The sequence below is a fragment of the Vespula vulgaris genome, chromosome 10 (assembly GCF_905475345.1).
Source record: "Vespula vulgaris chromosome 10, iyVesVulg1.1, whole genome shotgun sequence".
NCBI classification, from domain to species: Eukaryota; Metazoa; Arthropoda; class Insecta; order Hymenoptera; family Vespidae; genus Vespula; species Vespula vulgaris.
The window spans coordinates 6,867,926-6,892,526 of NC_066595.1; the positions used below are offsets into that span (position 1 = coordinate 6,867,926).

At 39.8% G+C, this 24,601-nt stretch overlaps 2 protein-coding genes across 8 annotated transcripts; one reads left to right on the forward strand and one right to left on the reverse strand.

Moving 5' to 3' along the window:
* The first annotated feature begins 110 nt into the window (after positions 1-110).
* LOC127066803 (uncharacterized) lies at positions 111-7,155 on the forward strand. The gene is made up of 7 exons (XM_051000983.1): positions 111-260; positions 808-1,239; positions 1,434-1,583; positions 5,054-5,214; positions 5,689-5,794; positions 5,873-6,411; positions 6,610-7,155. The coding sequence occupies exons 2-7, from the start codon at positions 1,098-1,100 to the stop codon at positions 6,826-6,828; spliced, it is 1,317 nt and encodes a 438-aa protein (XP_050856940.1). The 5' UTR covers positions 111-260; positions 808-1,097; the 3' UTR covers positions 6,829-7,155.
* A 1,177-nt stretch (positions 7,156-8,332) lies between these two features.
* On the reverse strand, positions 8,333-24,292 carry LOC127066797 (potassium voltage-gated channel protein Shaw). 7 transcript variants are annotated; one of them, XM_051000972.1, is made up of 6 exons: positions 23,987-24,287; positions 23,424-23,696; positions 17,337-17,715; positions 14,385-14,579; positions 12,028-13,099; positions 8,333-11,902 (listed from the first exon to the last, which is right to left on the reverse strand). In XM_051000972.1, the coding sequence occupies exons 3-6, from the start codon at positions 17,661-17,663 to the stop codon at positions 11,838-11,840; spliced, it is 1,659 nt and encodes a 552-aa protein (XP_050856929.1). In that variant the 5' UTR covers positions 17,664-17,715; positions 23,424-23,696; positions 23,987-24,287; the 3' UTR covers positions 8,333-11,837. The 7 variants fall into 7 exon arrangements, with proteins under 7 accessions (XP_050856929.1, XP_050856930.1, XP_050856932.1 ...); XM_051000973.1 differs by having other exon boundaries at positions 23,965-24,287; XM_051000975.1 differs by having other exon boundaries at positions 14,385-14,564; positions 23,424-24,291.
* Positions 24,293-24,601: the final 309 nt, after the last annotated feature.

Here is a 24,601-nt window from a genome sequence, read left to right on the forward strand (position 1 = left end):
TCAGCGAGAAAAGTGTAAAGACGTTCGAGAAACGGTTAGTATATTTTCGTATTAACTGCCCTCTGTCCGGTAACTTTGAAATAGAATGTCATTTGTCATTGGTTACTGCGTTGTAGCCATATTGTTATTTTCTTTCAAAGCCGACTTCCTTTGTTTTATGTTCTAACCGTCATTTTTCTTTGTTTAAACTAAGAAGAACGCGATGCAATGTTAGCAATTTTAATTTCCATTTATCTATACAAAATTCATAAAAATTATATGTAAGTATATAATATTTGTAGCATTAACTTGAAAAGATCTTTATGTAATAATTGATAGATGAACGCATGGATTACTTTTTTGTTAGATTAACCATTAAATCTTTCTTCTCCAATTTCGTATAAATCGTCGAAGCAGTTCTAATAACGAATGAAAATATGATATCGATACTTCGATATAACACAAAATATAAAGTAATACAAAGTAATATTTGTCAAAAATGCTTATTCTATATATTCCGGTTATTCTACAAATTGTCTGGTTAAAATAAGTCAGCTTGAATTCTCATTCCAATTTTCGATCGAATTTTCATTAATGCATATTTTATATATTTGTCATATTTATTTTAATTATCGATTTTATAACTTTAAATATATTTATCCTACTAAAAAATATATTTTATTTTTATAATTTACAAAACGATTTACAAATCGATTACTTTTAATGTGTTTTTTTTTCTTATTTAGAATTTACCAAATTCACAAAAAAATCAATTTCGGCAAATTATATATTTCATCATGTATAATACACATATCTGTGTCTTTACAGAAAGCACGTGAATAGTAGGGTAACGACTGTAACAGTATCAGCAAAGATGATCGTAGAGGGGTCTTATGCGAAGTTCCTACGGGACTTACAACAGTCAGTCAGTCAGTCAGTCAGTCTGTTAGTCGGTCAGTTGATCAGCCGGTCTTTCATCCGCTCCTACGATCTTTAAAATTTCATGAAAGAGCCGTAGGTGTATCGATGTTTTCGGCGATTGATCAACATTCTTGGACCTCGTTATTGATCAATAAGAGCACAAAAGAACAAAACGATTATTATTGTGATTAGGAGCAATGCGAAAGTCCAAAGGACTTTTCGCGATCGTTTGCGGTCTTCTGTTGTCACTTTCAGTAAACACTTGTGGATGGTCATTGGGTTTATTCGATTGGAGAAGCAAACAGGCAGAGATGCTTGATTTAAAAACACGTTCCAGGGGTGAGTTCACAGAAAAGATTAGATAAGAATTTTCTAATGAATTTATTGAGAAATATTTATTTAATTTAAGTGAAAAAATCTTTTTGGGTTGCGTCTATGCTTTTTAATTGAATTTGGAAATGCGTCGCAAAACGATCGTCCATTGTAATCTTCATTGTAATCTTCGTTCATGCTTACTTAAAAATTTTTTTTAGTTCTCAACTTTTTTCCTATCCCAGTAGAAGAAGAGTGTATATCTTCGGATAAACGACGACGTGGGATATGCATGAACACGTACCATTGTCGTATTCAAAACGGAAAATCACATGGACCGTGTGCTCTTGGATTTGGCGTTTGTTGTATATGTGAGTCCCATATGAAATATTTTCGATTATTTTCTACTTGTCATATTTTCTAGGACATCGCATATGCATATGCATGACATCTGCCAGTTTTTTATTTTTCTCCGTGTGTGTTTTTTATAGATATAGATATATTAAATTGAGTCAATACATTCGGTAGTTCTCTCGACAGTAACACGCACGGATACCCGACAAACTTTTTGCAATTTTTCGTCATTGCAAACAGTTATACATATATGTATAACGACATGTATGTTCGAACATGTATGTAAAGTAACGTATGAAAAATATGAGATATAAATCGATGAAGATCCTTCAATCAGAATAGTTGTTAATTAATTAAAGTATAACATTTTTAAGTATAGCAAATTTGTCAAGTACTTACGAATTATCGATTTGTCATGAATTTCTTGGTCGTCCCATAAACTTGGCGTTTTATCTATAGTAAATACATAAACGATCGTCTTTCACACTCGACAACTACCATCAAGACGTTCTTGATCGGATCGAAGATCTTGTTGAGAGAAAGAGAATGGTCACTGGGTCGAAGCAGGCTGATGATTTTAGTTAACGGTATTGAAGCAGTCGTATGCTTTAGAGTATAAAACGAGCAGATCTCGAAGAAGAGATTTTATTTGTAAGGCGAATGGAAGCACGAGAAGAGGGAGGTGCCGCTATATAGTAAAGTAAAAGAAAAAAAAAAAGCAGAGAAGGAAAGAGAGAAAAGAAAGAAGGAAGCATTGAGTTCCGATCTCGGAGTTCGCGTGCCGAGAAAAAATGTATGAGCGGTCGGGATTATACAGTTACCTAATTGCCTTTCGAGTCGGTCACGTGTCCCACATAAAACTTTGTTTGCGCGGCTTGCATGTCCGACAAAACCGCTTTACGTGCTTTTCTTTCTATATTTTTTTTCTTTTCTCTCTCTCTCTCTCTCTCTCTCTCTCTCTTTCTCTCTACTTTGTAGTCTATTTTTCTCAAACGAAGCAAACATTTCGAGCAGTGATATTAGATCGGCACCGTCGATAAAGTATACGTTTTTACTCGAAAAAGATCGTAATTTAGGCAATTCAAGGCAATATTGTAGCTAAAGGTTTCACGCAACGATTTTATATTAGTAATAGCTATTGGTAGATTGTTTGGCCAAGATCACGTGACTTTTTTTTCCACATTCATTAGCTGGGAAAAGAAGCTTCGTCAGGTATCCGGATATCGAGGTAATCCGATTACGATGAAAAGGACGCGCCTCGTGTTCTCGGACAGTCGGATCTTACGGATTTGTCATCCGGATATTCGGATTCGTCACCCGGATATTCGTATCTTCTACGTTAGTTTAATTGAATTTCGGTAAAAATCGAGAAGAACGCAAATCTACTTTCTTATCGGGACTTTCTTGTCGAGTCATTTATAAAATTTGTATATATAGTATACGTATGTATACACACATAGACACATATATGTATATAAACATATATGCGCAAGAATAGTCGTACCCAACTAGTTATACCCAACTGGTATAAAAATATTACCAGGAGAAATTTTTCTATACGTCGTTAACGTCACGAAAGCTCCCGTCATAGCATCGTGATTCGATAATTAGTAAACTATCTTAAGTTAGGCGAAAGCTAACTTTAGTCACGTTCCCATCGGATCCCGCTTGATATTCCTGTCGAGTAGTCACCACGCGAGGCCGAGCAATTAACTCGATATTTAATTATACGAGATATCGGACTTCAACTTTCGTTGAAATTTCACATCAACCTTTATGTTTACTAGGGGTAAAAAGAAAGAAGAAGAGAGAACATTCTTAAAAGATTTAATACTCTCTCCCTTCTCTCTCTCTCTCTCTCTCTCTCTCTCTGTCCGCCTGTTTTTCTTTCGGTCTCTCTTTCTTTCTCTCTATCTATTCTTCTCTCTCTTTCCCTTTCTTTCATCATTATGAATTCTATCGTTAGAAATTTTACTTTAGCGAAGATTAAAGCAATTTGTGTCTCTAAGATGCAGAACGATATTTCTCGAGGGAAATTAAGCGACGAAGGCACGTTCAGAATCTTCCGAGTTTACGTATCTTCACGAATGCTAAACAAATACAAATTAATTTGAAAGAGCAATCCTAGGTATTATGATCTTTCTACGTCATATTAATCGATACAATTGTGAACGTGTACCTTTTATATATGTAGGTACATATGTACGTATGTAGATGCGTACAGACCTGCATATACGTTGACTTATTTGTAAATCAAATTTATCTGATCTGATATCTTCGTCGTCGTTGTTGTTTATTTCTCACCTACTTTTATAAAGGATCAAAGTTTACAAAGTAGAATTCCTTCTCGACGAGCGTCGATACCGGTTGGCCCGTAAATTTTTAATGTTGTTCCGTACTATGTACGATGGAGGGAGTAAAATCTACGAGATGGTAAACGTGTGGTAGAGACATGGCCGTTGAATGGAGCCCCGGAGACTCTAAAACGGCCACTGAATGCCTGAATGAGAACTCGTTATCGGAACTCCAGGTTGGCATAAGAATGTCGTATCACGATGTCTCGCCCTTTTTCTTTTCTTTCTTTTTTTTTTTTTTTTTTTCTTTGAAAAAATCCTAACAGCATACGCATGTAGATTTTTTATTTCACTTTAGAAATCAGAATTTGAACATTCTACTCGAATGGACATGTAAATATAAATGCCATTTAAGCGTTATCAATATTATTTGTTAAAGTAATGAATTTTACTTGTTAATGGGTAATACTTGAGTGTTGTATTTATTGATTTTTCAACTTACTATTTTATGACTATTTTATGGAAAGACATTCAGCGTGATAGTGATAATACTTTGAAATGCGAACATATTGGTTATCACCTGCTTTGTTTCGAAACATTCCAAGGAATCGAAAACGTTGTTATAAAATCGATTTGTAGATAGTTCGGTCGTAGTTGAACAATGAAATTTATATTGCTTCAGTTGAGTTATACGAATATACAATCTTTTATACTTCGGTACCTTTACTAGCGATTTCATCTCGACGTGAAATTTATCTTGAAAAGGTTGACTGAAATATAGTCGAGTGGGCACCATTGAGAAATAATTTAATTACAGTATTTCTTTCCACGTCGTTGGTTTATTGCGTTTCAAACTTCTTCAATTATTTAAGGACTCGTTACCCTCGAGAAAAGAACCCTGCTATTTAGGGTCAAAGAGGTAAAAGAAACGTAATTGATAGGGCTTAAAAGGTACAGTAATATATTCGAGTGTACGAAACCAAATTTGTTTTTTCAAGTCTTCGATTGAATTGAAAAAGTTTCTTTAATGATTATGGTTATACTTCTGTGAAAAAAAAAGAAAAAAAAAGAAGATGAAACGAACAAGTTTTTGAATTTTTAAGAGAGACTGAATATATTTGAATAATTTTACGCATTGAGAACGTACATGCGAATGTTTTTCATTATTATTCATTAATTTGTCCCACTACAAGTTACGGCGAGTTGCGATCAAGAGGTGCAAAATAATCTGACCTACGTGACCAGTCCTGGTTTCCCGAACCTCATCGACCGACCCATGAACTGCTCGGTAGTCGTCCGGAAGATCGATAGGCAGGTCAGCCAATTGAGGATCGACTTCATACACTTCAACATAGTAAGTGCGAATTCTACTATTTCTTGATGTTCTAGTCACGTTTATATTCGAGTAGTTTTCGTTGTTTAATCGGGACGATTTTATGATAAATACAAATTTTTGATTTCAAGTAGATTTGTGAGTTAGTAAATAAATCGAATTCAGTTAGGCTACATCAAGAATGTACCTATGGGATTTCGAATTTAGATCATTAATCGTTACAATTGATTCCATATAAATACCTTGGGGAATGTATCAGCACTTTTCTTAAGTACAAGAAAGAACTTTTCTTAAAATCTAGAAAGAACTCAAACACTTGGCGGCAACTAACATCTTCAAAGTTTCGTATTGAATTTTTAAAACGAACTCTTCGCTCTTACGACTTAGAAAGGCGAGTCCATCTTTAAGGAAAGCTTTATCTATCGAGATCTCTATAGTGAAATTAATCTTCTTTTTACACTTAGGAATTTTCTGACAATCTATTAATGATTTTAGGGTCAACCTAATAGAAGAACTGGCATCTGTGACGAAGATATTATGGAAATTAGGAATGGTAATAGGTCGTCTCTAAAATTGTGTGGGTGGAATAGCGGACAGCACAGTGAGTACAATACACTATTCTCTTCTTTCGTCGTTTATTTAAGAAATATATTATATAGATACGTATTCGTGCGGCCAGTATATTTAGACGTAAACGAGGCCGACGAACCTATGACCCTTGACTTTAAGCTACCGAATGGACTTCACTCGCGAATGTGGGAAATGAGAGTGATCCAATTGGGTTTCGAAGATCGTGCACCGGCCGGTTGTCTTCAATACTTTCGTTCACCAAATGGCACCCTTAAAACTATGAATTACCTACCAAATGGGAGATTTTTAGCTGATCAGGACTATTTACTTTGCGTGCGTCAAGAAAGGGAAATGTGTGGTATCTCTTACACTCCTTGCTCGAAAGATTCTTTTCGAATAGGAGCTTCGAGATCAGGACAAATTGGATCGAATGCTACAACCACTGTTCCCAGAAGAAAAGCTAATAACAGTACCAACGGTAGTAATAACGTTAACGGTGATTCTACGGACGTTGGACAAACGGATCTTTTAATGGAAGGATCTGGAAGTGGTCCGGATGAACAAGAGACTGTTACACCTTTAACTGTTATAACTAGAAGATGCAGAGACAAAGTTCTTATACCTTGTGATTTCGAGGAATTTATCACGGTACTGTATCATCTGTTTTATTTTTTATTTATTGATGGAACTTCGAACGTGCGGTCTTATTCGATGCAAGAAATTTCAAATTCAATTGTTAATTGTATAATGAGAAAGAGAGAGAGAGAGAGAGAGAGAGAGAGAGAGAGAGAGAGAGAGAGAGAGAGAGGAAGAGAGCCGATAAAGACGGCAATTCGTTTGTTTTAGCCCGGCAACAATGGTGTCGGAATTTGCAATCTCGAACATTGCGGCGATTCGTTGTGCGAGCGAAACGAGCTAGACACCGATGGAAATTGTCGTGTGGAGACTTGGGCAACGCCCTTTCGTATAAGGGTTGCGTTTGGTCCTGGAGAGGATACAGGGACAACACTGGAGGATAATGTTGGCATGTGTCTTATGTACGAACAGCTACGATGTGTACCTTAAACGTTTCAATGGTGTGATCTTGTATAGAAGCGTTAAATTGCGAGAGTAGAAAGGAGGAACATCTTGTTGAATGAAATTGAAAGAGAAGAGAAAGAAAAGGGGATTACATTTGAAAGAATTGAAGAGGAAGATACATATTTGTATACTAGACAAGCGTGTCAAAGAGTCAAATAGTTTTTATTTACAAACAAACTAGCTTAAATCGTAAACGCAGCGCACAACTCTCGGTACAATAATAGATATATATATATATATAATTCGCCTTTTTTATTTTATTTTATTTTATTTTTTTTTGTTTTATTCATCCGCTCGGTCCCCTCGATGCCTCCCAAGATTTTCATCGGCGACATTGCGTGGTAACGTACAACGTTCGTACGAGATTCGACGCGAGAATCTATCTCCAGAGCTAGACGACTTCTTTCCTCGTCGAGCGGCACGTTACGGTTACATCGTGTTACGTGATGTGTCACGAAATGCGCCGACGATCACGACAAGGATCGTAGCGATAATGATATCGATGTTACAAGAATAGAAATGATAATGCTTGTTAATACGATTACGTCGACGATGCGTCTTGCGTTTAATGTAAAATTCGTCTTCCTTTGGTGCTAATACGCACGTTCGACGTGTTGGGAGATTCCGCGCGTGTTGTTTCTCCTCTCTCCCTTTTCCAATTTATAATAATAATAAATAATCATAACGAGATTAGCGATTAATTTGCGATTTCGCAGCGTCGACGACTCGCAGCTCGACGTTGGCGTTCGTTAAGAAAAATCGTATAACACTATCTACAAAGTCAAAATGACTGTTAAAACGTGTAGAAGGGCGGTGATGAACGTATGCGCGTGAGAGTGTGTTTCTTTTTATGTGTACATGTTTGTGTATGTTTGTGTTTTCACGTGTGATCGGTGTGTCTCGTACGTTAATCGTCGGTATGACGTGCATCATTCTGTGCATCGCTTCAATTCGTTCGATCTGATTTTATTAAAAATTTCACATTAAAAACTTTGATAGTTCTTGAAGCTTCGCATAGATCCTTTTGAACATCCTTTAGATGCGGATGCTTTAACTACGACTAATTTCAAAAGGAAGGTGACCGATTCTTCGCGGGCAACGATACTTTTCAACTTGACTTCACCTTCGTTTTTTATTATCCCTAGCTCTATTCTATTTTCTTGGTATATCGTTGAGCAATAAAGACGCGTTAATTAATATAATTACAATGATGTTCAAGGGATATTCGCATCGCTTCAAGAATGTTCAGGAATTGAAGACGATTGCTACATGGTCAAAGTGAACATCTCTCTGAAAGTCTCTGTGCTTGTGTTCTTTAATTAAAACGATGTAGAAAAAATCCTTCGTTAGTGGAATTCAATCTCCATGTCGTATAGTAACGATTCAGAGTAACGAATGTATATATATATATATACATGTATGTATGTATGTCTACATATATATATATTTTTCCATGTACACGCCTAACCGACGATACGCTTGTTCTTCGTTTCTCTTTAAAAACTGTTGTGCGTGCGTGCTTATTGTGCCCGCCGCGGATATGCATTCTTTTATTTGTTTTCTCTTTCTCTGTCTCTCTTTCTCTCTCATTTCTCTCTCTCTCTCTTTCTCTCTCTCTCTCTCTCTCTCTCTCTTTTCAACTCATCTTTCATTTCTTTATTTCGTTTACCTTTTCGTCCAACCACCCCACAAATGCAAAAGTTCTTTAAAAGACTTATCGAGTTAACTCGGTTATTTGAAACGCACCAATTTAGTTTCTTTCTGTCTCTCTCTTTCTCTCTCTCTTCTTTTTCCTTCTTTTAGTGTATTTCTAAAGCTTGTCGATTTGAATTTATTGACTGACCGAGTCAGCTCGACAAAGTCTTCGACACGAAGGAATTTCGAATTTTCTATTCTTCAAATGTTCCACAAGATTCCGTCGAAGATCGTATTACTTTAGAAAATCTGGAGAATTCACTTGCAGCAATATCACGGCCGCTTCAAGCATGTACGGATCATATACACGTTACCCCGTTTAGTGTTTGACCGATCATAAAAAGAAAAGACATTAGAGAGATCATTGAACAACAAGACTACAAAGACAAGGATAACAACAACAACAAGGTCGAATTACAAGGCAACATTGACATTGTTCTTGTTTGCTTCTTTGTCTCGTGAGAGAAGGAGAGACCAAAGGGAAAAGTAATCGGAAAACTCGCTTAGATCGGTTCGCATCGACGTTTTCGTCGATATCAGGAGACGTGCCTTGCTTACCGTCTCAAGTCGACTCGATAATAGCTGCTATCATAAATATACTCAGAGAACACAATATACCGAGCGAATTTATTCCGTTGCAAGACACACTCGAGTGCATACTCGATGCAGGGCCAAAGATTTCTTAAACTCTGATAGGGAAGTTGTTGCTTTTATTCATTTGCGTTTGCATTCGTACGACATCCACGCGTTGTTTAATTAAGCTCGTCGATTTGATTTCTTAACTCATTCTCTCTCACTCTCTCTCTCTCTCTCTCTCTCTATTTTTAGTGCGTGTGACGACACATATACAACCTTGCCATTAAATGCATGTAAATTTGCTCGTTGTCTATGAGGAAAAAAGGAGATAGAGGAAGAGAAAGAGGAAGAGAGAGAGAGAGGGAGAGAGAGAGAGAGAGAGAGAGAGAGAGCAATGTATTACTTTATTTTGAGAATAATTTAATGATTGGGAATAAGAATGAAAGGGGTAGGAGAGGTCTTAGGGATGGAAGAGAATAAGGAGGTGCTTGGTGATTGGTCCCGGCAGTACTTATTCAGGATGCGCAGAGGATATACATATGTACATACGTACGTATGTACGTGCTTGTGGAATTTTAAGCTCGGTGTTGTATATGAGTTTCGCGCGAAGATATGCGTTTCGTAGGAACACGCTAGAAACTCTTAATGCTTCGCATACATATTTTTATTCTTTCTCGTATTATATACTCCACTGTTGATCTCTCTCTCTTTCTCTCTCTCTCTCTCTCTCTCTTTCCCTCTCTCTCTCTTTCTTCATCGAATCTTCTCATTGCTTTTGTTTACGTTCATTATTGTATATCGATAAATTTTATCATGCGTACAAAATAAGAAATTTTATTTAATAATCGTATAATTATGACTCAAACGTAACACTTTAGTCCAAGTAAATTTTTTGTCTCGAGTATAAAACGTAAACAGAAAACGCAAAATGAGAGTTTCTCCTGTACGTTTCTCCGAACTAACGTTTTCTGCTATAGTTAGAAACAAGCGCGACGAAGTTGTTTACAGAGTCTACGAAACGTGTAACCATCTAATCGGACTGTGGTCAAAGAGCAGAATAAACGAAACGGATCGTTTTGTTAAAGTTCTGAGAAAGAATTTTAGAGTTCCCGTTTTCGCTTTCAGATCGCGAAAATAAAGAAAAAAAAGAAGAAGTAGAAAGAAAAAAAAAAAAAAAAAGAAAAGAATGAGAGTGATTGAGGAAAACTCATTTCGTCGAGAATGTAAAGATCGTCGGTATCGATTATCCCCTAGAATCTAACCCGATTACCGATGTCGCTTCAAGCGGTTGGGGATGATAAAGCGCTTATCGCCGTAAAAAGAACAAGACCGACTTTAATTCATTAAGCCGTTAAACGACGTTCGTTAAAAGCAAACGTATAAATGAAAAATCACGATTATCCTGTTTGATAGATATGTAGGATGTTTGTATACATACACACATACATGCATTCACTCATACAGAGATATATTTTTGACATGGTCCCTTCGAAGCATCTCTTCTATCGATCAACAAGTTAATCCGAGCGATAGATACGTCTGGTTCCTACTTTAGATCCGGATCTATCTTTTCTCTAGTATATATACATGTTTATAGATATATATATATATATGTATATATATGTGTATATATATATATATATATGTATATACATACGTATAGGGGTATATATCTCGAATGCACATCGATTCGCTGTAATCTCAAGAATCCATTGCTTTTTCAGGTGTACCGAAGCGTATTCGTAAGTCTAAAATCGCGCTGCTCTGGATGGGGCCAACGAGCCGGCGAAGTCCGCAAACGCGTCGGACGGAACGAACGAGTATGCTGATATTGGAAAATCTCAAGCGCTCGATACACGTTCCGAGTCGACCTTAGGCCGTAGCGCGCATTCCGGAACGGATGAGTATAAACGACCGCTTACGCGTAAGCTTTGCGTATCGGAACATCGATAAGCTCCGTGCATTTCAGCGAACAAGAGTCAAAGGACGACAACGAACGAACAAACGAACGAAGAGAATCCGTTTCTAATTTTCGACCTTCCTTTTCTTCCGACTTACATATCCGTCGTTCACCCTTTTCAAAGTCTCTCACGATTACGGGTTTTTTTCTCAACGTTTTCCTTTTTCCCTTCTTCTTTTTCCTCTGACCTCGATCTTTTATAACGTGGAGGATAAGCTATCTTCGATATTTAACGAGCGTTGCGTTTCCTACGAGTTATATTTACCGGTTTCCTAGCTCGCCGCGTTACTTAAAGAAAAGCTGACCGAAAATAGAAGGACCTCCTACGGTTAAAGGTAACAGGAAAAACGAAGAAATCGATTGAATCGTAACTTTGTGATACTTGTAAGATGAGGGTTTGGGATAAAAATGTTAAAGGAGATTGGTAAATATTGTTTGATATCCTTGTACTGCGAAGCGATCAGAGATCCTAGCTCGAATGTCCTACGTCATATCGTGCTTGTTTTACGTTTATGAGAGAAAGAGAGAAAAGGTTTGGTAGAAGGGAGAGGAAGAGAGGGAGAGAGTGAGAACGAGCGAGCGAGAGGGAAAGAGAGTAACATCGTGCTCCGGAGGACAGCCACCGACTGTCTCGCCGTAAAAATGTCCGCAAAGCTTATCGATCATCGAGCGGACTTACGAGCTGTTCCCTCTAACCTTCGACTCTATCTTCTTCTTCCGTTCGGCGAACGCATCGGCAGTGGAGAGTAGCCTTGGTATCGGCTTAACCCAAGCCTCCGGTAGTCTTGGTCCCGTTGGTCCGCAGGTTAGAGTTCCTCCGGTCTTCCTCTGGAACCCACCGTACGAGAAAAAGGGAAATCGACTACACGTCTACACGAACAGGAGGAAGGGTTTGGGGTTTTGAAAAGGGTTGGAAAGTAAAGAAGTGAGAAAGAGAGAGTATGTCAGGGTACCTGATTTGGTAGCGAACGGATCCTTGGGATGATTGGTCTTGATGGCGTTCATCCTACGGTTCTGAGGCCCCTGATGAGGAGGAGGGCAACCACCGGCCGGTTGCTGTCCGTGCGTGACGCCAGAGGACGGAGGGCCCCCACCGGTCGTGGCGTGTTGGCCAGCCGGTCCGTGTCCTCCGACTCCAGGAGGTCCACCAACGGTACTGCCGACGCCAGGAGCACCAATGCCAGTTGGTCCAACACCGGGAGGCGCGCCCGGCGCCCTGACCCTTGGCTGTTCGACCGGTAAGACGCGACGTCTCTTCTTTGGTAGCTTGGCTCGCGCCTGCGTGTGACTGTAATACATCGCAAAGTTGCTGACGATCACGGGCACCGGCAGGGCGATGGTGAGGACACCGGCCAGGGCGCATAGCGCGCCTACGAACATCCCCACGTACGTCTTCGGTACCATGTCCCCGTAGCCAACCGTGGTCATTGTCACGAGAGCCCACCATAAGCCGAGAGGTATGCTCTTGAAGTCGTTCTCTGGATTCGATTGGGTCCTCTCGGCGTAATACACCAGACTTGCGAATATCACGATGCCGAGGACAAGAAAGAATACCAACAGGGTCAGTTCCTTCGCCGAGGCACGGAACGTTTGGATCAAAATCTTCAGGCCGGACGAATGACGGGTAAGCTTGAACAGCCTCATTATACGTATGATGCTCAAGAATTCAAGAAAGTCCGCGTTTTCCAGATGAGATGCGAATCGTTGCAATGCCAAGTCGAGGTAAAAACTCAACGTCGCCACCATGTCGATCAAATTGACCGAACTTTTTATAAAGACGCAACGATTTGGACTCGCTGTTATCCGTATAAGGAACTCCAGGGTAAACCAAGCGTTGCAGACACACTCGATGTAGAAGAAGACGTCATGGGCGTTCGTGCGCGTTTTGTCGAGCACCCAGGTCGTCACGTTGCCCGCTTTCACCGGCCGATTCACTATCACTGGCACTCGCATGTCAGGATGAGTCTTCAGGCAGAATGACAGTATGGAGACGCAGATGAAGAAGACCGAAACTATGCTGATTACCTGTTGAAGATCGACATAGAAATCTTGGTAAGATTTGTTTCGAGAAACGTAACTAGGTACCATCCCTTTTGATTATCTCGCTTCTTCTTTCTCTTTTACGTTCGTTGGGAGATGCGAACGAAAAAAATATTACCAAACGAAAATTGCGTTTCTGACATTCTCGACCGATACATTCTCACCTTCTTAATTATTCCGTTTGAATAATGTTCTTATTTTCTAATCGATATTATGCGATTATTACGATATGGAGCGATAGCAAAAATTTCTAGATATTTTTCTACTTAGAATTAGGCCATTACATTTTTGTATAACGACGATGTAAGCACGGCGGAAGGTTTCATCGATGTAAGTAATTTATGATCACACAGTAAGGAACGAAGCAAGTAATATAATATGATTTATGGGATAAGTAAGGTGGACGTGAAAATAGGGTGAACATAAATTCGTTTCGTTTATTTTCTTTTTCTCTTTCTCCATTTCTCTCTCTTTCTCTCTCTCTCTCTCTCTCTCTCTCTCTCTCTCTCTTCCTCTCTCATTTTTTTTTCTTTACGTCAACATAAATATGCAAAGCCATATTTTCAAAGGGCGACACTGATATTGCGGATTTAAAGGTACTTCATGACAAATATCGTCACTCCAAGAGAGAAGTGAAAAATCGTCAAGCATAGCCGCCGGCTAAATCATTTGCCGTTGAACAAGCGAGAAAAGGGAGACGAAGGAAAAAATAACACGAGGTGTCCCAATAAAATGAATCATAGAGTATACTACGGCGAAACATGAAAATGAGCTATCATACTCCGTTCGATCTCCTGTTAAGGGCGAAGAATGTAATACTTGAGATAAGTAAGAGGAGTAATTTGTTGTATATGTAGGTATACACAAACGCGCGCACACACACACACACACACACACACACATACATCTAGCAGAACGGATAAAGAAAAAGATAAAATATGATAATAGCTTAAGAATGAGCGAAACGAGAGAAATGTAAACGTTAAAACTAAACGTTAAGGAGTGAAAAAGAAGGAGGGAAAAAGAGAAGCATATCGAAGGGGGATTCGACGATATAGTACCGTAATCTCCGATACATTCCCTCCTATTGATTGCGACGTTGAACTGTAGACAGGTCAAATGTAATAAATTTGCTTATAAGAATTAATAATTATTGATGATACGATGTAATTAGAAGAGAAGTTTTCCATCGAAACGATATTAACGAAGACTTTCAAGTTTACGCACTCTCGTTTCCAATTATAGAGAATATCTTTGGATCGTCACTGACCTTGGCGGCAGGAGAGGAGTAGGGTTCGTCGAAGAGCGACCACATTTGAGGCTTGAGTTTTTGCCACCAGGTGAGAGTGCCTTCGTAATAGGCTTCCTCGAAGCCAAACTTTCTGGCCAGTTCCTCGTCCGTCGGCTTCTCCGTGTCCAAATCCAACCTGTCCAGGACCGTCAGCGTTTCCTGCGTGTCCCGATGCTGATGATGGATGATGGAGTCGACGAGAGATGCGTCAAGGGGAGGGGCAACAACGATCGTTATTCGTACCTGTGAATTTCTCTCTTTCTCTTTCTCTCTCTCTCTCTCTCTCTCTTTCTCTCTTTCTCTCTCTCTCTCTCTCTTTTCCGAGGATGCTTTTCACATTTTCCTCGAGACTAGATAAAACGCGTGCAAAAGCGTATATACCGAGCTTTGGACTTTGCGCGAGTGCTGCGTTATTCTTTTTTCGATAAAATCGATAGCGAAGGCCGTCTTTGCTGAAACCTCGACCGTCGACTACGGAGACGATATAAAAATAATGCCGTGCCGTTGTCTCGATGTTATTTGCATAAGGTTCGTTCGTCGTTATTCTTGAATATTCTATCTTTGTCAAAAGAAAAAGAAAAGAAATGGAAGAAGAATAAACGGAAAGAAATATTTGTGTGATTTGTTACGATACAGAAAAGTATCTTTTTTTATTGCTTTTCTCTGAAATGAACGATCATGCCGATAGTTGTTCGATATTCGTCGGAATGGAAAATCTCTCACAGTTTTTATGAGTTCTGAATCAACGCTTCAAGTATCTTTGAGATAAACCATTCGGTCGAAAAGAAGCACCGGGTCCATCAAGAGGGAAGAGATTATCCAACTTTAAGATGTTGAGAACCTTCAGTGAGATTTCTGTCGATTCACGATACTTTAATATTATTTTCCTCAGTCGAAAATCTTCCTAGTTTCACCTTTTTTCTTTTCTCTTCTTTTCTATCTAATCTATTCTCGTTATTCATCGTCATTGAGTTTTAATAACGGTATCGATCGATTTATAATTAATCACGCAATTCTCGAGGAATAATCGGCAAATGCCAATTAACGACTACGGTATCATAGTTCGAAGAATGATTTCACAAAGCGTTCAACGATAACCACAACTCGATAGGAATAGACCATAAACACATGGATTCGGTTGAACGAACAAATTTAACGAGCTTCCCGTGTACACATTATTTCGAGGAAGGAAGAAGCCTGTTTTTCGAAATAATTTGCTTTTAGCTTTTAAGTTGAAATAAGACATCAAATATCCGAACTTTTACAAGTAGAGTCATATACACGAACTTAATTTCATTGATGTCGATGATTCGTTAGCACAGAAAGCAGCTTGTTAGCGTTTGAACGGATACTGTTTTTAAACTACAGTTTGTTAATTACTATTCCATCAAGTTCGTGTAACGGAACATGATTATTCTATCAAATTCATTCTTTTTATTATTTTTCACATAATAATAATAATTTGTTCTTCCAACGCATAATCAGTATTAACATTTTCGATGAAACAGTATACTTCCATATATATTACGAAGTAGCATTACGTTGATCATGGAAACTATTTTCTTTCGTTATGAAATACGATGCAAAATAGGTCAAGTCTATATTATAATATCTATACAATACGATAGTGCTTCACATATTATAAAAGTAACTTTGGAGTTTGACCCAATGAGAAACGTATTATTTGGATAAATGTGTATTTTTATCTTCGAAATGAATTAATACCAAACGATCGAAAGACGATTCGAAAAGTCATTTGGTAGAGTCTTGGCAACGAATATTGGTTGACTTTCATTTCGTGTGTTACCAGATAATAAATCGTCAATTCCCAGGCGTCTACGATCAACGGAATGCTGAATGCTGTTCACAGAAATATTGTTTGGATAGGAATCGATCCAATGGATCGTTCATATCTAAGAAAATATAATAATCATCAAATATAATAATCTAAGAAAAAGAACTGGTACAAAATCGTCGAACGAAATTCATCAATTTGTTAGTTTATTTTGACAATAATTATATCCTCTTGATAATTTCTCATTTAGATTCGGTGCTTCTTTTCGTCGATCGATAAGAGTTTCTTTTTCTTTTCTTTTCTTTTCCTTTTTTTTTTTATTCTAAATTTCCGTTTAGTTACAGAATAGTGCTTAAAGCTGTGCAAGCTTGGGTGCATCCCGAAACAGGCCTGACGTGTCGGAATCTTCTCGCGGTAACTCTCGCTCGTTAAGAAACCTCGTTACGAAATCATCGCACGGAACGACCGTTTGCACCGAGTTCGCGAGATCCTCTCTCATTAAGATCCTTCCACACTTGCGATGGCGATAGTAGTAATACCATAGCTCGAATTAACGAGACTCTGGCTCCTTTAAACTCGTACGGAGACTTGTTTCTAAAAATGTGTCGACTTACGTGAGTAAGTAGGCTTCAACGTTTGGTACGAATTAAAACTCAAAAGGGATGACTTTTAAAGGAACGTACAAAATGTTCAGCTTAAATTTCGTTTGAACTTCTTCCTCGTTTTTTTTTTTTTTTTCAGTGGAGTAAGAAATTTATTATCCGACGAAAGAATTACACCGTTTATTATCCTACGGAAAGATGAGAGATCCTTAAAAATTTGAATCGAGGGGTTACGAAATAAACGAATGTCTTATCCGAATCCCCTCGACGAATCAGTGGAATAAGTGACATTGTCAGACGATTATCATTTCTTTCTTTGTTGCTTTTTCGAAGATATCTCTATTGTCGATAAATCATCGCATTGAACGATCTCTTTTTTTTTCTTTTTTCATTTTTACTTCTTCTTTTTTCTTTTTTCTTTTCAGATTCGAGTGAAATGATAAGCGAACATCGAATCAAGTCGACTTAACGATCAGATATATGCAAAGCTTGGTGCAAAGAACATGGATTAAAGAGGGAATGAAGATCCGATACCTGGGTATAGGTCATCCAACAACAAGGTTCGACTTGATTGGAATCCAGACCCCAAAAGTCGAGTTCTTCTTCGAACAGCGGCCCGCAGACGTCTGTGGGATAATGGAGCTTCCCAGTGCGATAATAGTTGAGAACCTGAGCGAAGACTCCCGGGTGCCTATCGAAGAAGTATTCGTTGAGGATCGGATCGTAGTTCGCGAGGGCTTCAGTCAACCTCGAGAGCCTCGTCGCCGGGATCTTCTTCAAGGTCGCCTTATATGTTTCATGCCGGATCCCACCCACATTAAGAACCACGCGGTTCTCCGCGTCCATGTTTATCAGGTTCATTTTGATCACGGCTCTGCTACCGCCTGCCCTGGCTCGAAGAAACCCACGTGTCCTACGATCGGCGAAATAGAAAAAAAGAAAATGAATTAATAGGTAATTTATGAATTACAGTTAGAGATGTTAATGAAGGATCATTTGGACGTTTGATTAGAATTTAATGGAAACTGCTGTCTATCCTTTTCGTATCGAAGGAGACGATTTTGATCTAATGCGTCTTTGATATACTCGCTATAAGCTATAGCGCGTAATTGTGAAAGAACTTCTCGAATCGATTTGACATTTATGACACAGTTCAATGAAATGGAATAGAATTTAAAGAGCGAGAAATCGCAGGTGGTTTTAGAACTAAAGACATTCGAGAAAGGAAAAGGGATTTAAATAAAGAGTCTCTCTTTCTTCCAATTTTTTTTTTTTTTATTCACTAGATCTATCGCTCCAAGTAATTCGATATTTCGATATAAGCGATTAAAAGTTAATCGATCGGATGTTGGAAGGGGAGATGGTAAAAGGAAGAAAATCGACTTTTTTAATGGGCACGATTCGAAGCGGTCTTCGATTCGGTAAGCTGCGTACTGAATTGCACTTTATCCGATGCGCCATCGGATCCGATCGATTTCTCATTTAGTAAGTAAGAAAAGACAGAGAAAAATGAAGAATAAAATATTCTCTTGGTAAACTAGACGAAGTTGAGAAGCGAAAGAAAATAACATTGACGTGTCACACGTTCAGAAATGGGACGTGTCACGAGCCGTTGAACGAAATAGGATAAGAAGGACATTGAGAAAATTCGTTTGACGTAACTATATACTTTTGTACGGAATAGAACGAAAGATCTTTTGTGATTCGTTCCATCGAATCTCCAGATATTAAGATCGAGATTTTCACAAAATGTTCAACATTATACGTTTTATCGATTACTTCAGATAATTCGATGGCTAGAGGCTCTTTCCAAAAGAGCCAATCCAGTAGCAAAAGCAATTAGAGAGATTGCCATGATGCTATTAGCCAACACGTTCCTAAACGCAATCAAGGAGGCTCGTGTCGTCATATATGACGAGGAAGGACTGAAATAGAACGTTCCTAGGAAGGACTACTCTGATCTCCGGAGAAGAGAAATCAAGATTATATATCATCGTATAATGTTTGTGTATACGTTTGAAGTTGCCACGGAGTAGATCCATGGTAATGCTTTAGCATGGCCAGTGCCAATCTGCATCGCTTATGACACGATATCGGCATAATGCTTGCGCAGATTTCACTTGGCCAACCTTGAAACCTGCATACAAATAATACAATGTTACGTTTGGCTCTCTCGTAGGTTCACAAGATTGTAATATCATACTTACGATCGAGAGTCATGATATCCGGATATCTATTTCTCTTTTCGGGATATCTGCCAACTATTATTGGCAAATCGCGAGTCGTTCATGTACGGCGACGTCGAATCTTTCTTTATCGATCTCTCCACGTCGTCCTAGAAAGCGCGCAAAAACCGAGTTCGATAAGCCGGTTAGGTTATTTTTTTTTTTTTCGTCTCATCTTTTCATTTTCTCTCTTTCGAACGCACGGAACCTGGAAATCCTTTTCGTCGTGGCTTTCAAACTGTAGCTTCATTCAACGCATTGCAACAATGTCGACCCGTTAAAAACGATAGACGTTGCGGATGCACTTGCTCGTAATGGACATGTTGGTAGATAGGTATTCGTTTGAAAAAAAAAGAAAGAAAAGGAGAAGATAGAATGGGAAAAAAATGCATCGACACCATTATACAAATGGATCGAACGTATATATTATCTTCGACTGTTGGAGAAGCAAGTGTTGTTGAATATAGGAAACAATAGAGGAAACAAGGCCATTCAAATAAGAGGTATCGTTGTTCGGATTTTCTATTTTTCTTCTCTTCTTCTTCTTCTTCTTCTTCTTCTTCTTCTTCTTCTTTTGATTTACGAACGTCGGAGCATATAAAAATATTTGTAATATTTTAATGGAAAACGAAATAAGAAGAAGATCAGGATTTTCTTTCGGAACGAATCAAATTGGATTTGAAGATTTTAGACACACATTTCGTTTGAATTCGATCACCTCGACGAGCTTTCCTGGAATCATTCGATCGATCGTTACGGCCAACGCTTATTACGTTTGATTTCTCTGTCGGTGCCGAGTTCGAGAGCGATATTAAGAGTGCCATGAAACGTCGATATTTCTCGACTTTTTCGCGGACGACGAGAGGTCAGCTGAGAAGGAAAATAACTTCTCTGGGATGTAATTAGAGCGCTCCAATTACACGACCATTTAATGGTTTCACAAATAAACGACATTAATCGTGTCGTCGCTATGCTCCAGTCTCGCACCTTTTTTTTATTCCTATCGAAAAGAAAGAGGATAGCTCAAAGAATATCGTATTTCGTATCATCACGTATTAGTCTTGATTTGAAGGCAAAAGATTTTAGTTGAATGGCACGCTGATGTTCCGTATGACGTATATGACGGATCCTGTAACTCGATTTCAATGGCCGACAGTCGAATCAGATTCGGTTGGCCTATGAAATGTCCATATCTGGATTGATACACGTCGTAAACAAATCAACGTAGTCGTAAACAATGCGATCTCTATCTACGATTGAACCGCATCGCTGTACAAAATTCACTTTTCGAAACCATACCGGTCCCGTTTGAAAAATCTCTTTTCAATGGAAACGATAAAGGAGCTATTTTATTCTGTTCGAAAATAAATTTCGCTTTTTTTTTGTTGACGTCGGAGTAATGATGCGGGTCTTCGGCCGGTTCGGCCTATTATCACGGTAGAAAAATTATTTGGAGGTACGGCGTGATAAACTTGAATTCGGAGTTCACTAAACGTCGAACGTAGTTCTTGTCGAAGGGCTAAATTTCAAGCGATATACAAACCAGTATTTCCAGTCGAACAATTTTCTCGCCACGATAACGGGGGAACCTTCTTTCCTTCGAGATCCATTTATTTTGGTACAACAAGATCGATCAATCCGTAGGAAACAGGCTACGTCGTCTTTTTCAAAGATCAATGTCTCGCGCAGATTTTCGCGAGATTTTTACACACAGATATTTGAGTTGCGAATATAAATTTCTTCTCCCACCCTTTTCATAGGTGTGGCTTTGAGTCCATCCATTTCTATGAGTCCGTTCGAGCAACCCACGTCGCCTTGACATACGATTTACGTTAGATTCGTCCAATCGTTCTTCTTTCTCGTGTCGAATGTCGCGAAATAAAAATCGTTTGCTTTTCTTCCCGGGCATTATCGCGGATTCGATACAATTTATAAAGTGCTTTGGAAAAATCGATTCGGACGTGTCCACATTTATTGGCTCGTGTTACTTGCATTTTCTGAACCAACTAATGCGTATACGTAGAATACCGAAGTACGCAAAAGAGTATTTTTATGGCGAGAGGCAGTGGGGAGATTTGATAATACACGTAGAAGTCGTTAACGAATATATTTCATGTGTATTTAATGGAATCACGCGTGTGTCGTTAGCCCCGCAGAGACACCTAGCAGAGAAATTTAGTCGAATCAATGAGGGATTCGCGAGCATGAAAGAGGCAGTAACGACTCCCTCCCTAAAAATAGACTACCTCGATATGGAAGACTCGTTCTTCGGAAGGGTTAAAACTTAAGCGTTGAGCTCTCGAAGGAAAATATTTGGTTCGTTCGAAAGACGTTCACGTCGTAGAAGATTAATTTCGATTTCTATAACATTATATGTATATATACATACATACATACATATATATATATCTTGAAGAAAGTGTCGGGATTGAGTGTCAGAAGAACCACCTGCCGGCATGGCAGAAGACCGGTGTTCTTCGTGCTATGCAATAAGGTCGACGATCGAAGCGACGACGGCGATGAGGTTGGACGTCGTTTCGAACGAACTTTTTACACTCTTTCGAATAATTTTATTACTGTCCTGTAACTCGCGATTAGTTCGAACAAAAGCAAAGGTATTTGACCGACGGTTGAATAGAGTAGCACGAACGAGAGATACCGAGATAGGGGAAGTGAAAAGTTACTTGGAAAGTACACCGATCGTGACTCGATACACGTACTTTCTGAATCGATAATTCGAGCGTATTCAGAATGCGCGAATAGTTTGACCGAAAGTCTGCAAGGTTAAGCGGAATGAAAACTCGTGGAGTTGGGTGTTTAAAGAGTGAGAGACATGGTGAGAGACCTTCGTAGAGCACGTTGCTACCAGTAGGGGTGGTAAATCGGTCGATTCTCTTCGGTCATCATCGTCGGCGAATGTATTCGTCGTCCAATACGAGAACGGTAACTGCGATCGAAACACAGCTTGGTGGGCACTGGCTCGCTTCGTCGTTCATGACGTCACGAGCGGAATCGCACACGTGCACGTACAAGAAAGATATGTAGAGGAGGCTGAGAAGGGTGAAGAGAGAAAGAGAGGGAGAATGAGACGTAGGGTGGGAGAGAGAAAGAAAAAAAGAGAGAGAAAATGAGAGGAAGAGAAAGAGAGAAAGAAGAAGGAGAAAGAGAAAAATATACAGAAAGAGATACAGAGAGAGAGAGAGAGAGAGAGAGAGAGGGAGAGAAGGAGGTTGACAAGTAAAGGAGCACGCGCGAGCTTTTCTTCGAACAAGTCGAACGAATCGTTGTCTCAAGCAACAGCGGTAGCAGTATCAGTAGTAACAGCAGGAATGACTGGCGTTGGTAGCGACCGTAGCAGTAGTAAAAGCAACGATAATGCCGGCAGTAGTAACGGCCGGCCCCTTGTCGCTTGAATCGATAGTCTGCGTGCACGAAATGCCGATAAGAGCGCTCGTTGCTTCCAACGTCCTTGTTGGTGGCACTCGTTTGCTCGTTCTCGGAGCGAATGTGAGTATGAGAATACAAGCACGATAGAGAATAAGAGAGAGAGAGAGAAAGAAAAAAGAGATGGATGATCGCTGTACACAGTGGTGTTCGTTTTACGCAGGGAGCCGGCGCTGGCTTTTGTCCTCTCGCACGCTCGTTTCTCGCGTGGTTGTACGAATCGAAGAGCGATCGTGCTATGAACAATGTGTGGAGGTGGAAAATGAGGAGAAAGAGGAGGAGGAGGAGGAGAAAAGGATGAGGAGAAAGAGGAAGAGGAAGTGGAGAAGAGAAGGTGGAGGGAAACGAAAGGACGCGCGTTCTGATTTACTGGCTAAACGCAGCACACACGAGGGGTAGCTGACCGGAACACACGTCGGATCGAACTTCTCTACGAAGGATTGATCGAGGGCAAACGGAAGGTAGACGTTTCAAACGAGCACCCATCGGAAAGGCAAACGAGAAAGAAAGATAGACAGGAAGACGTAGAAGGAAAGTCAGAGAGACTTACTCTTTCCCTCTTTCTCTCTCTCTCTCTCAATCTGTATTTCGTTGAGAGAGGAGGAAAGCAAACGAGGGATTAGCAGGATGAAGGGTGCGAAACTAACCAAGAGATAGAGACAAAGATAGAGAAATGATGAGAGAGAGAGAGAGAAAGAGGGAGAGTAAGAGGGAGAGAGGGGGAAAATGGTCGAAGGAGGAGGCCGACGCATAGAGAGAGAGAGAGAGAGAGAGAGAGAGAGAGAGAGACTGCGAGGGAGGTGGAGGCACGAATCGATGTAGGACACATGTCCCGATAAGCATCGGCACGTCGTCGTTATTATCTTTTTTTTTCTTTGACAATTTCACGAAAATATATGTCAAGATAGAAAGAGGAAAAAAAGAGAGGAAGGATTTCACGCAGAATACCCACCCTTGGTCGCGGTCTCTTCATGTCTCGTACTTCTTCCGCGGTGGCATCTTCTCAGCGACGGCACTCGCTACTTGAATCGTAAACCTTCCCCATAGCGATTTGTCTTCTTCTTACTTCTTACTTCTTATATTCTCGTATTTTAACGTAGAAACTCGAAAGAGAGTTTTCTTCCCTTTATTTCTTTTTCTCAAGCACTCCTTTTTATTTTCCTCTTCTTTTTCGAGCGACTACGCCTCGGTAGTTGCAACGAATCGACGCGGATTCATCCTCGCACTTTGGGTAGCGACACGAGAAGAATAAATGAGAAAGTTAAAAGAAAAGAAATGAAATATGAATAATAGAGAGACAGAGAGAGAGAGAGAGAGAGAGAGAGAGAGAGAGAGAGAGAGAGAGAGAGAAAGAAAGAGAGAGAGAGAGAGACAGACAGAGAGAAAGAGAGAGACAGAGAGAAAAAGAGAGAGACAGAGAGAAAAAGAGAGAATGAGAGAAAGAAAGATATAGAAAAAGAGGGAGGGGAAGTAAGCAAAGTAGAGAAACGGACGAAAAAGCTCGGACGTGCTTACGGAGCGCGTCTCTCGACTCGCGCGCACGGACCAGACTGACACCGACGACGCGAGCGACGCTTCGACGACGTCGAAAGACGGCGAGTGCGCTTCTGAGCGTGCTCCTTCGACGCGATCTACTACTGCTGCTACTGCTGCTACTGCTACTGCTGCTGCTGCTGCTGCTGCTACTTGCTAGCTACTAGCTAGCTAGCTAGCGATTCTAATAGTAATAGTAGTAGTGTAGTAGTAGTAGTGTAGTAGTAGTAATAATAGTAGCGTAGCAGTGCGGAGAGTAGGGTGGTGGCGTGTCGTGCCGTGCCGCGTCGTGACGCGCCGCGCCGTGTCGAGCCGAGCCGAGTTAAGCCGAGAAGAGAAAACCAAGCGGAATTACGCGCAGGCGTAGCGCAAGTTCGCGCCGATCGCACGCCCGTAACACGTTTTACATCCTTTCCCTTACGTGCTATAGCGATTACCTGAGTCTGACTTCACGCCGACATTATCTACTTTCTTCAACGAATACTAAAGCTTAGTACTGCTACTTAGTACTGAATACAGAATAAACTAGAGCTTAGTTAAACGCAACCCTTCCCTTTCTTCTCCGTCTTCGTCCGCTTCTTCATTTTCTTCTTCCTC